The sequence below is a fragment of the Nelusetta ayraudi genome, unplaced genomic scaffold, assembly GCF_046127955.1.
Source record: "Nelusetta ayraudi isolate G7.1 ecotype Tasmania unplaced genomic scaffold, CSIRO-AGI_Nayr_v1 ptg000011l, whole genome shotgun sequence".
Classification (NCBI taxonomy): Eukaryota; Metazoa; Chordata; class Actinopteri; order Tetraodontiformes; family Monacanthidae; genus Nelusetta; species Nelusetta ayraudi.
Window position 1 is genome coordinate 25,101,740 of NW_027466061.1, and position 13,688 is coordinate 25,115,427.

The 13,688-nt window shown below is 45.0% G+C and overlaps 1 protein-coding gene across 5 annotated transcripts in view; it reads left to right on the forward strand.

Moving 5' to 3' along the window:
- The window catches only part of klhl13 (kelch-like family member 13), a 40,821-nt gene extending 35,289 nt beyond the window's left edge, over positions 1–5,532 (forward strand). For all 5 annotated transcript variants that reach the window (XM_076022122.1, XM_076022120.1, XM_076022121.1 and 2 more), the window contains one exon: positions 4,067–5,532. In XM_076022122.1, the coding sequence (XP_075878237.1) occupies positions 4,067–4,554 (488 nt within the window). In that variant the 3' untranslated portion in view covers positions 4,555–5,532. The remainder of the gene's footprint in view (positions 1–4,066) is intronic.
- Positions 5,533–13,688: the final 8,156 nt, after the last annotated feature.

A 13,688-nucleotide genomic window follows, 5' to 3' on the forward strand; every position in this document is an offset into this window, starting at 1 on the left:
AGAGGAATCTCTCTCCCCCCCCCCCCTTTTTTTTTTTTGTTGTTGTTGTTGTCATTTTCGATTGATGATATATAACAATCTGTCAATCATCAACAATCATAAATCCTAAATAGCAAAACAAATGGCAAAAGTCACCATGGCAACTTCCTATCAACCAACAGTTGTAATATAGTTGCACATGTGGCAAGTCCAGAGCAACGATATATAGTTAGCATCCAACCAGAGGTGCTTAGCAGTGAATTAAATACAAATGTACAGTTATACATATTATATTACATATATGTATGTACATATGTACGAACGTACGTATGTGTACATAGATACAAACATAGTGTGAATGAATAAATAACTGTTGCTGTAAAGTGCATGTATGAAATGAATAACATATAGGTATATACAAAATATAGGTTAAAAAAATATACAGATGAGATTTATATTAATTAGGTGATATACAGTGATTTTGATGATTTAGTCTGTTCATGAGTACAGGGAAGTTGTTCAGGTTTTCTACTGAATATTTCTTTGGTTTGGGGGCCGCGCTGCCAACATCGGGCAGCCTCGCGTTACCCGCCGGATACGTTTCACTCTTCTTCTGAGAAAGAAGTGAAGATCTTGATCCTCTTGGTCTGGGCTGGTTGCCATTCATTGTCTGCTAGCTGCTAGCATCGTCAGTTGGAGATGACTCACCAGACTGGTAGCTGTGCCGGAGACGCGTACAAATAGGAATTCACCTTGAGGATGAGTTGCGGCTTCACATCCACTGGAATGGAGGATTGTTGTTCCACATTGAGTGTATTTGGCCCCTCGTGGATTTTCACACTTTTTTATTTAAGAACTATTATTTTAAAAATAGGTCTTCTTGGAAGTCTGGAAGTCTTTTTTTTTTTTTTTGCATACGTCAATACTGGATAAGATTATTTTTTTCAGCCCTGAGCAAAACAAATGTTGCATTTAGCCTCTAACAAAAACATCTGCAGTTATTCATGGAAGTGCTTCTCAGTTGCAAACGTGTGATTATCTTGCAATGTGTCACGAGCTCCAATACGCTTAATCTTTCCAGCGCCAAGCAGCGGCGGCTCCTCGCCCAGCAAATCCCACAATGCACTCTGCCTTGCATTTAATGGACGTCTCAGGCGATTACAGCTGAGTAACATTTGAACATTTGACAGCGATAGACAAAATAGCCTGTAAAATGTCAGTGTGGAAACGTGGAATAAGCCCTAGTTTCACGGGATTCAATGTAAGTGTGTGCGGAAGTTGCACTGGCGCTAAGCAGCTTTGACCCCGAGATATTCCGAAATACATCTAATAATAATAATAATAATAATTATAAGCTGCTTTCAGACACACAGTGCTCAAGTATATGAGCCTGTGTCTGCGTTGTTTTGATCTGAGACCCTTCCAGACAAGGCTGAGTCATGTTTTTGCTACTGAATCATGCATTCAGTGTTGTCACTGTTTTTGCAATGTGTTTTTCCTGTAGGTCTTTAATTCTTTATGTCATTAGTTCGCAGAGGAGGAGGAAGTGGAGGCAGAGGAGGGTATGAAGGCTTGACTGCATAGGGCAGGGGTGGGCACACCTGGTCTAAGTGGTTCCTGGGCCACAGTGGGTTCTAAAATGTGACGGAGGGGCAGGAGCAGATGTATGGAGTGTTTTGATGACCCACCTCATTGGAGCAAAATATGTATGATGGGTTATGAAGAAAACATGACAATAACAACAATGAACTAAAGCAAAGTTTCAGCAAAATCTGTGTCTTTGAAGCCCCCACGCTATTTAACTTTTTGTTGAAATGACTCGAGAAACACTGAAAAAAATGGATGGAATTCAGCATTCATGACTTACTATTAATAGCGTTCCTTCAAGGTTGGCAGGCCGGATAGAAAAACCTAACGGGCCGCATATTGCCCCCGGGCCATAGTTTGCCCATCTCTGGTTTAGGGCTGCAGTAGTTTTACATTGACATCACTGAGAGAGGGACATTTTTTATGCGATTGTTGGTCTTTTTCTTACAACTGGCACTAATGTGTTAAGGAGGTGTAACCCACCTGATTTTGACAGGTGGAAAACACCTGTCTGTTGTTCTGTAGTTTACGTCGAGACATGTAAAGGTACAAAGACAACATCTGAAAATATTTGTGTGTCTGTTATAGAAGAAAAAAAAGCTAACAATTGCATATATTAAATGAAGACACAATGAATCTCATTCAGTCAGGAATGTTTCTATATTTCATATGAAGCGGTCAAGGCTAAGCTAACGCAGCGCAACACGGCCTGACACTGACTCGGTTTGGAAAGTCCTGTCTGCTTCCATTTACTAACAGGTGTTGATTAGCGATTAGTTAACAGGGAAACTGATGGGATGATTTTGTAATGAGTGGGAAGCCAAAAGCCTGAATTAGCAGCAGGGGCTTTTTAAGGTGAAATGATGACAAGCTGTAATCTTGACTACACTGGTTATTCATTGTCAGTGTTTTGTTTTATTTTTTAATGCTTCGTAGCAGAATTGCCCCCTTGGACGGCTTTGATAAAGAAAACTGGATTTGTGGGACTATCTTTGGCCTCCGATCAGCTGAGGAGTTGCAGGCTCACAGATCTGAGTCATGGCGGCTGAATAGACGGCTTAGAGCTCCACAATGAAGCAGCATCGCTGGCCAGCCGGCGGTGTGTGTGTGTGTGTGTGTGTGTGTGTGTGTGTGTGTGTGTGTGTGTGTGTGTGTGTGTGTGTGTGTGTGTGTGTGTGTGTGTGTGTGTGTGTGTGTGTGTGGTATCCGCACGCAACGCGCAGCAAAAATCTTCACCGCATTTGCTCCCAGTCACTCTGCCTCCAGGGGGAGGAGCAGGCTGCTGGCTTCCACCCAAATGCATGCTGGGATTGTGTTCCTCTTTATTTTAAGCCTTCCCTGTAGACATGTCCTGTTTTTTCCCCTTTCTCCCCCCACTTTCCCTCTGATTTGTTTTCATTTATTTATTTATTTATTTTGTGTGAGCGCGTCTCGCCGTCTACAGTGTGTGTGTGTGTGTGTGTGTGTGTGTGTGTGTGTGTGTGTGTGTGTGTGTGTGTGTGTGTGTGTGCGTGCGAGAGCTTGACATCATCAGCTTCATGTAGAGGATCTCTGCTTTTTGTGTGTAATTGCTTTTTTTTTTTTTTATGCCCCTTACATCCCCCATGTTTTCTATGTGTGTGTGCGCGTGTGTGTGTGTGTGTGTTGTACAGATTTGAACCGTAAAGTCCTTAAGCATTTCTCTTAGTCTTTGTGTTCTCACCGAAACAAAGGCGTGTGTTTCCTGCCATCGGCTGCTCATGACCCAGATTAAAGGAAAGGCGTGACGTCGCAGAGTGACTCCCTGGATCCGCCCCACCGGCATCCTGGAGAGAATCCCCTTTCCCTGACAAACTACTTGCATTTGTTTGTTTTTCTACCCTAACAGGCTATGCCTAGCCATTAGCACGCATCGCATGTGATTTTAAATATGGAGATTCTGTATCAAAAGGAAATGTCATGCAAGGTCATTGGAAAGGTTTTGAAATTTTGTCAGTGAAAATAAATGAGAACCCTGTAATATTATTAGTAATGATGATGATAATGATGATGATGATGATTATAATAATGACAGGTTTGCCATGGTCATGAAAAACCTGGAAAAGTCGTGTGATTTCCTAATGCAATTTTCCAGACATGGTAGAGTCATGGAATTTTGTGAAGTTACTCAAATGTTTGGAAAAGTCCTGAAATTTGACCATTTTCCTGACATTACGTGCAGGGTTTGTTTGTTTGGAAAAGTTTTGAAATTTTGTCAGTTAAAATTGAGTGACAACCCTGTGAAGATGATGATGATGATGATGATGATGATGACACTGATGGTGATGATACTGGTAGGGATATTGGTGATGACGATGATATTGATACTTGATGGTAATATTGATCATAATAATCATAATGTTGATAATATTGATGACGATATTGACGATGATGATATTGGTGATGGTATTGGCGATGATATCGATCATCATCATAACCGTACTGACGATGCTGTGCTCTCTACCGCTCTCTGTGGCCGCAGGGGGGATCACGCACGACACTTTCCAGAAGGAGCTGATGTGCTTCGACCCCGACGCGGACAAGTGGACCCAGAAGGCCCCGATGACGACGGTGCGCGGCCTCCACTGCATGTGCACGGTGGGCGACCGCCTCTACGTCATCGGCGGCAACCACTTCCGCGGCACCAGCGACTACGACGACGTGCTGAGCTGCGAGTACTACTCGCCGGCGCTCGACCTGTGGACGCCCATCTCGCCCATGCTGCGGGGCCAGAGCGACGTGGGCGTGGCCGTGTTCGAGAGCAAGATCTACGTGGTGGGTGGCTACTCGTGGAACAATCGCTGCATGGTGGAGATCGTGCAGAAGTACGACCCCGAGAAGGACGAGTGGCACAAGGTGTTCGACCTGCCCGAGTCGCTGGGCGGCATCCGGGCGTGCACGCTCACCGTGTTCCCGCCCGAGGACCTGTCGGGCTCGCCCTCCAGGGAGTCGCCCCTGTCGGCACCTTGACGAGGGCGGGGGGGAGTGGGAAAATGAGGAGGAGGAGGAGGAGGAGGAGGAGGACGACGAGGTGTCCTCGCCCACCCGCCTGCTCGCCCGCCCAGAACGCCCTCAGCAAACACACCCAGTAGACTTCTTCTTTGCACTTCTTCCTCCTCCTCCTCCGGACAGGATCTGTACCCGTAACTCTGAAGGCCCCTCCCCCCAACCCTCGTAACCCCCAACCCTCAACCCCCACCCCACTCCCCCCACAATCCCCCATCCTCATACCGACATGGTTTGGCAACCTAATTACATGTTGATGATGTTGCGTTCCTCCTCGGTATGTCATTTATTTTGGCAGGAAAAACCTCGACGTGACTTGAAAAGTGACTCGTCAAAAATCAACTTTTCTACCTGATGTCTACAGAGTTTTGTTTCTTCTTCTTCTTCTTCTTCTTCTTCTTCATCTTCTTCTTCTTCTTCTTCATCTTCTCCATCTTTATCTTCATCTTCTGCATCTTCTTCTTCTTCTTCTCGTCTGGTTTCCCTTTTTTTAAGACGTTTTAAACCTTGACTTTGACCTTGACTTTGACCTTGACTCGCGGCACTACTGACTCTCTCCTAGTCTATGCCTGGTTAGACGCAGCTGACCAACACCCAGAGGAGACACGACCACCACGACAGCAGGACAGACGAGCGCCAGCGCGCTGGGCTGGTTTTTAACTCAGGGGTTCGGCCCAGGCCCCGCCCACAACCATCCATATCTCTCTCTCTCTCTCTCTCTCTCTCTCTCGCGCGCGCGCTCTCGCGCTCTCTCTCTCTCTCTCTCTCTCTCTCTCACACACACACACACACACACACACACACACACACACACACACACACACACACACACACACACACACACACACACACACACACAGATTGTGTCCGTTCCTGCTATTGCTACAAAACTGTTAACGAGACGGTGTTTTCTAAATTTAATAAACATGGTTTTCAAATTAACACACTTATTGTCGTTATTACTGGCAGCAGCAGCAGTAAAACAGCAGGTGGTGGAAAGTGGTGACTGCGAAACCAGGGTGTTTGCAACCTCATTAAAGTTCCAATGCATATCATGTAACATTCACTGGCCTGTCAATGAACTTTTCAACACTAAGATTCACTCATCTAGAATCATTCTTTTTAATAATAATGATAATGGCTTGAATTTATGTAGCGCTTGTCTTCTTTCAAACATGTGGAAGGTCCAACCAAACAAGCTCGAGTCAATTTTAGCTTCCTGATTGCGGTTGAGTGACCCCTGTGTGACCTCCTGTCCTCCAGCCTGCTGCACAGCTCGCGATCCTCGTGGTCACGGGGGAAGTTTACCCAACAGTGCACCTGATGCCATTGCAGGATGGGACCTTCCTGCTGTGATTGGAAAAGGAAGAAAAAGAACCTGTGCAGGACTGATGATCAAGATATTATCACTAATGTTATTACTAATTACTCATGGCTAAATATCCTTCTTTTCTTCAACAGTTAAGAACTGGAATAATAACAGTTTGAGAAATATATGTGTGTATATGGAAGTATATATATATATGTGTGTGTGTGTAAATATGTTTATATATGTATGTATATATATATATGTATATATGTGTATATATATGTGTAGATATGTGTGTATATATATATATATGTATATATGTGTATATAGATATGTATATATATATATATGTGTGTGTATATATATATATGTGTGTATATATATATATACCCCGTTTGCTCTCCACTGGGGTCACAGGCCTGTTCAAACCACCAAAATTTGTCGTGACCTGTGTCTCTGGACTCGCCATCGCCCCCTCCTGGAGACAGACCCCACAACCTGCCCACCTGCTCCCCGACCATTAGAGCCTCAATGGCAGCATATGGCGTCCAAGGCGGATGCTGCAGGCTGTCACGGCGGACAAAAGGTTGTGTGTTTTTTTTGTTGTTACCATCAGGTGAGTTCAGTGTGGACCTTTAAATCCTCATTATCCTCTCATTATTCTGGGCTAATGAGACGCTGCGGCGGCGCCTCTGATGTCCATGTACAGGACAACAGACACCCAGCTGGGCCGGGGTTTTGTTTTTTCTTTTTTCATGGAGACTCGTTTGAATTCTAAACCTCTGGATGTTTCATTATGGAGACTTTGCTTTAATTATCTTTTCCCTTCCCAAAGTGAATGCACCCTTTTTTTTTTCTCCTCCACTGTATTTTTTTAGTTTCCTACTTTTCATTTTACAAGATTAAAGCCTTTTTGTTTTGTTTTGTTTTCTTTCTAAATGGTTGCCGCCTTAATAACCACTTTATGATTTTGTTCAAAAGCAGCTTATTATTAAGTCCCTCTGATGGAAACCTGCGTCATTCTTTTCTTTTTTTTAAAACGCTAAGACAGCGCCCGTTGGTAATCCTTTAATGGAAGCGAACAAACAGCAGAGCGCCGGTGTAACAGGCTGACAGCTGCTGATGGAGGGAGGAGTGACGGCGGCTGGTCAGAGGTCCGGCGACTCTCACCGGCGTCCTTCTCCCGGCGTTTGGCTGGAAATAAATCCCCCCGGCCGGTGAAACTGTCTCCTCTCAGTACCTCCAGCAGCTAAAAGGCCGGAGCGAGGGCCTGGCCATGGGCTGGATGCTGGAGATTTATCACCGCGGTCACAAATGCAGCGCTGCTCAGTGGGCAGAAGGAAGCAAGGGATGAAGGATGGAAGGATGGATGGATGGATGGATGGATGGATGGATGGATGGGGAAGGTGATGCGGCACAGCTGGCCCACTGGATTGGTGCATTTTGTTTCTCTTTGGTGGGTGAACAACCCCAAAAGGGCTCAGACCAGTGATACAATACAATACAATACAATACAGTGCAATTATTTCTATTATTATTATTGTCACTAATGGTGACTAACATGTCTTCAAAGATAAATCTATGTTATAATCGAATATTACATTTATTTTAAAAAATACGCAAGCTACATTTTCGGAAATTTCGGATGCACGCTGGCTCAGACTATAATCCTCACATTCTTAATCCACATGCTCTACATACTTGGAGATGTGATTTTTTTTTTTTTTTTATGATTGAAATATGTGAACACGTGATGCAGCTCATTGCTAAAAAAAAAAAAAATGTGTCTGTTGATTCCTTCCACAGATTTTCTGTTATTTGAACAACATTCATCATCATATTTTTCTACAATATGGGGTGAAGTTCCACTGCAGTATAAACACAACTGTAACAAAACTGTCATACATATACAACTGGTATCGATTTCATGGTATCAGATTTTATGAGTGCGGAGCACTCGACCCCGGCATCGGTACCAATACTGCTACTTTTATCTGCGTCGGTATTGGGGCATCCCTACTCATTTATTTTTCTTGAGCTGACAGAATGTAAGTCAATATTCACTGACACTGGATCTTGTGTCTCTGCTGGGTGTTTGATGCATAATGACAGTGTGTCCTCAGTGGAGCAGCACATCACCAGTGTTGACCCTCACTACCACTGTGTTTCACTGGAGGCTGGCTGTGACCCCTCACCCCCACACCACCACCTTGAATCACTGAGCTGATGAAAGAGGTGCGTGTGGATGAAGACCCGCCTCCTTCTCTTCTCTCCACCCACATTGGTGGCTCGCTGCTCCTCCTCTCCTATCCTCTCTTATCTTCCTCCCGCTCCTCCTCTCCTCTCATCTATTTTCTTCCTCTCCTTTCTTTTCCTCCTCTTGTCTCCTTTCCTCTCCTCCTCCTTTCCTCTCCTCTCGTCTCCTCTCCTTCTCCCCTCAGCTCCTCCTGGCAGCTCCTCTCCTCCTTTCCTCTCCTCTCCTCTCCTCCACTCTTCTCCTCCCAGCCAGAAAATGACCCAGATTCTTTCGGGCTGCCGGCTGTGTTTACATACGCCGTGCGCTGATGACATTGTCAGTCAGCGAGCAATCTGCCCCGGCGGCAGCAAGGAAGAGGAGGAGGGTGGGGGAGGGGGTGGAGAGGATGAGGAGGAGAGGGAGGAGGACGAGAAAGAGGTGGAGGAGGGGAGGGGGGGGGCGTCGATGCTCCAGCTGTAACCAAGGCTCCAATCTGCCCACCGTCGGCATCAAATAGTCTGCAGAGGCGCCCCCCCCCCTCCCACACACACAGACCCCCTCCCGTGCTCTGACTGCGTGCTCTGTGGTGTTAATGGCTATTGATCGTCATCCTGGCCGACGGCCAACGTCACCCGACGTTACTTCTGCCCAGACGAGTGCAGCTTTTTTTCCTCCTTTTGCACTGAGTCATGAGTCGTCCTGCTGCTGAGACTAACTGAAGCTTTGCCTGCTTCTAATCTCTCCTTGCACGAATGTTCACAAGAGGTCACGCCTCCCCCCATTCCCCCCCCACCATCACCATCATCATCATCAGCCCCTTCATCATCATCACCACCATCATCTTCATCACCAACATCATCATTTTTTGGGGGGGCCAAGCGCAGCTTGTGTGCGTGTGCATGTTGTTGTGTAGACTTTCATGGCTCGCATCCATGAAATATTGTCAGGTGATAATGGGCCTCCTACATTTTAAGGAAATTTAGATTCCTAACGTAGTAACAATCAGGAGGACCCTCCCCACACACACACACACACCCACCCACCCACACATACACCCCAAGGTGGGTTCTTGGAGGTGCTGATGTTGACTGGCAGTCTGTCCAAACTGTCTCCAGCCTTCAGTCCAGTGCAGGCAGGGATGAGCTCCACTGCCCTGCTGACAACCAGCAGGAAGCAAAGGATGTGAGGAATATAAATCCAAGGGTAGGAGAAACTCTGAACTCAACTGAACTGAAGTGAACTGACTCCTCAGCTGAGTTGAATGATGGAGAAATGAGCCCTCCCCCCCACCCCGACTGTGGTGGAGTGGTTGTGAGAGGCTCTTGAGGCCGGCGGAGCTGAATGGGAGTGTTGGGAGAGGAAGAGTGCAGCCACTCGGGGGGAGAACAGCTTGACCTGGCAGGGTTAAACACAGCCAGCACTGCTTCCCAGCTCCCTGTGGGCTTCCTGCGGGCTTCCTGCTCTCCTCCTGGAGCACCTGGACTCCAGCAACTGGGTATTTTTAGCCCCAGTGCTCCAGATGCAAAGGATTGATGGATTCAATCTGGACTCCAAGTCGTGTTGCTCATCTGGGAGGGAGAAAAAAAAGATGAGATCATAGAGAGCGTTTGGAAAACAGGAGAGACGCTTCACAGTAATAATCCAGTAATACTCCAGTAATGTTGGGATATTACTGGACGGAACTCCCTGCCACATATGAGCCACTTGCATTTCTCCACACACGGCGCTACGTGAGTGATGAGTGTGACGCTTCAGGAAGGTTAAAGGTGAAAGACTGGAGGTCGTGATTTTAGAAAAACTCTCAGCGAGTCATTATTATAAGAAATGGAGCTGGTCAACTTATTACATCATAATGAATATAATTTCTCCAACGGGAGCCTTTACAGTGCACTGCGGGAGGTTGAGTGGTGGTGGCGGCGGTGGGTGTTACAGTGCTCGGTTGACTAGAAACACCTCTGTCTGCCTAGTGGGCCTGAAAATACAGGGGGTTCAGATTGAGGTGTGTGTAAACATGATGTGTGACAGTAACAATTCTCTTATTCCTCTTCTTCTTCTTCTGCTTCCTCTTCTTTTGCTCTTGATAAAAAGGAGAACTAAGAGAACTTCTGGCCTGCAGTGGAATGAGAAGGACGGGAGGAGCCTGCACGCGTTCATCTTTAGTGTTTGTTTGTATGTTCGTGCTAGTGAGTGAGTGATTGAGTGTGAGAGTGTGTGTGTGTGTGTTGCTGAGTGATTGATAAGGCCACCTAAAGAGCTGAGCTCAGCTTCAACCTTCCCTCGGCTCCCTCTGGCCTGTGTGATGCCAAGTTGCCATGGCAAACACTGCTCTTCATACAAGGAGATTGGGAGAAAAAAAGAAAAGAAGACGAAAAAGAATCAAATAAAATCAAGATTCCATCTCTCTCATTCTGAAGTATTTGATTCCCAAGCCGTAACCAGGAAGTGGAGTGAGTGAGCCAGCGGCTGGCCGGCCTAGCAGTGAAAGAGTGAGAATGAAAAGTTTCAGCCGCTGCCTCACACTGACTCCCTGCGTCCGACTGCTGCTGAGCCAGTGACTCCTGCGGAAAAACAAAAACAAAAACAAAACAAAAAATAATCTCCATCCACGTTAGAGAGGCTCGTTTCTTGGTTCCGCCACGTTATGGCGAAATCACGACCTCTAGTGGCTCATGTGCAAACAAAAAGAGAAAAAAGCCGCTCTGTGACTCAACTTAACTGCTCGGAGAGGTGAGATGTCGCACGCGTAGGCGCCAAAAAAGATAGAGAGTGAGAGGTAGAGAGAGAGAGAGAGAGAGAGTGAGTGAGTGAGAGACAGACAGACAGACAGACGGGGAGAGAGAGAGAGAGTGAGTGAGTGAGTGAGTGAGAGAGAGAGAGAGAGAGTGAGAGAGAGAAAGAGAGAGAGAGTGAGAGAGAGTGTGTGTGTGTGTGAGAGAGAGAGAGAGAGAGAGAGAGAGAGAGAGAGAGAGAGAGAGTGTGTGTGTGTGTGTGTGTGTGTGTGAGAGAGAGAGAGAGAGAGAGAGAGAGAGAGAGAGAGAGAGAGAGAGAGAGAGAGACCAAAGCCACTCCAGAAAAGTTTTAGTTTTTTTTTCTTTTGACACAGTGAACTAAACTGGGATGGTGCAGTGATGGTGTAGTAGTAATACTACTACTACTACTACTTCTAATAATAATAATAATAATAATAATAATAATAATAATAATAATAATAATAATAATAATAATCATGATAATAATAATAATAATAATAATAATAATAATAATAATAATAATGATGGTATTTAATAATAATAATGATAATAATATTCCTGATTGTTCTTATATTAGAAAACATAAATGATAAAAACGTATTATTATTATTATTATTATTGTTATTATTAGTATTATACATTTAATTCATAAGGCAACTTGTCACTTTTACTGGTATATTTTATTCTCAAAAGAACAGGAGGAAAATTTCTGGACTGAGTGTGTGTGGGACAGACCAGATCCAATAATAGGCTGTGATGGATGGCTGACCCACTTTGAACATTTTACATCCGTTTACATCCCGGAGGGGGTGAGAGGGGTGGACACAGGGGGGGCATTGAGCAGCCGGCCATCAGCTCATCTACCACAAGATGGGGAAGAAAAAAAATCTTCATAGGCGTAATTAATTAAGTAAAAAAACAAAACAAATGTGAAAGCGTGAGTGATTTCAAATGAGTTGCAAAGTGAGAGGAGGGAAACAGAGTGAGAACAGAATGACTTTCATGTTCAGCGCAGCATAGCATCTCAAAGGTGGGAGCTGCTGATACAGTCTGGTGTTTCACAGAATCAGAGGACCTTTTCTCATGCAGGTGTAAAACACATTCCCTCTTCCCTACTTCCCTCCTAGCCTCCCTCCGAGATGGTGTGAAAGGCCAACAACATCTCGGCAATGAAGTAAATTTAAGGTCTGACCTGCAGGTGTGCTGCATCCTGCAGGTCTGCAGATGATTTTACTCATTTGTGTCTCGATAATTCATTGTAGCCGCCGGTGTCCAGAGTGAAAGAAATAAAAATAAAATTTAAAAATTAAGATCCGGCAAAAATATCTGGGCGCTGCACCTGTTCTGCTCTGTTCTGTCTGTCTCTCTTTAAAGGTCCAGTGTGTCAAATTTTCAAGGAAGCTCGTCTGACTGCATTTAGTCCACTGTCAGGTGGACTTCCTTCAAAAATGGCGGTACAAGATGGCAGCTAACTAGGATCTAGAACACACATGGGCAAACTACGGCCCGGGGGCCATTAGCGGCCGGTTAAGCTTTTCAATCCGGCCCGCCAAACTTGAAGAAATTATATTCAGTCAGGCTTCAGAGTTGGTCACAGCACTGAAACTGCACTGCTTAAGGTGAGTAATGATCTCCTGTGTGCATCTGACAAAGGTCTTCTCTCTGTTCTGGTCCTCCTAGATCTCAGTGCAGCATTTGATACAGTCGACCACAGCATTCTTCTTAGGAGATTAGAAGATACTATCGGCATCAAGGATCACGCCTTGGACTGGTTTGGATCTTACTTTTCTGACCGTTTTCAGTTTGTTCATGTTCATAATCATTCATCAGAACGTAGGAGGGTTAGTCATGGTGTCCCGCAAGGATCTGTACTTGGGCCACTCCTCTTCAACATCTACATGTCACCTCTTGGTGACATCATCAGAAAGCATAGCATCAGTTTCCATTCTTACGCAGATGACACACAGTTGTACTTTTCTTTTAAGGCAAACAAGGCTCATCAGTTGGCTAAATTGGAATCTTGTCTTCGTGATGTCAGAACTTGGATGACACAGAATTTCCTGTTGCTTAATACCGACAAAACTGAGGTCATTATATTTGGATCGCGAGAGAGTAGGGACAGAGTCTTTGATGGACAAAGTGGTCTATTTGGTACTACACCCAGTTCCACTGTGCGGAACCTTGGAGTCACTTTTGATCAGGACCTGACCTTTAATTCTCATATACAGAATGTAGGGAGGTCAGCTTTCTTCCACTTAAGAAACATTGCTAAAATTCGAAGTTTTTTGTCCTTCAAAGATTCCGGAAAAAATAATCCATGCTTTTGTTACGTCGAGGCTAGATTACTGTAACTCGGTACTAGCAGGATGCCCAAATTCATCCCTTAGGACATTACAGTTAATCCAAAACTCTGCGGCTCGATTGTTAACCGGAACTAGAAGGAGGCAGCATATTACTCCAATCTTAGCTTCCTTGCATTGGCTGCCAGTCAAATTTAGAATTGAATTTAAGATTCTAGTTTTAACTTACAAAACTCTTCATTCTCAGGCTCCTTCTTATATTAGGGAACTAATTGAACTTTATCATCCTCCAAGAGCCCTTCGCTCTGAGGATTCAGGTCTTTTAGTTATCCCCAAAATTTCTAGAGTTAGATGAGGAGGTAGGTGTTTCAGTTTCCTGGCACCTTTATTTTGGAATCATCTTCCAGCCTCGGTGAGGGGGGCAGACACAGTTAGTTTATTTAGGAGTAGACATAAGACTTTCCTTTTTCTTAAAGCTTATAGTTAGACTCCATCCACTGTCA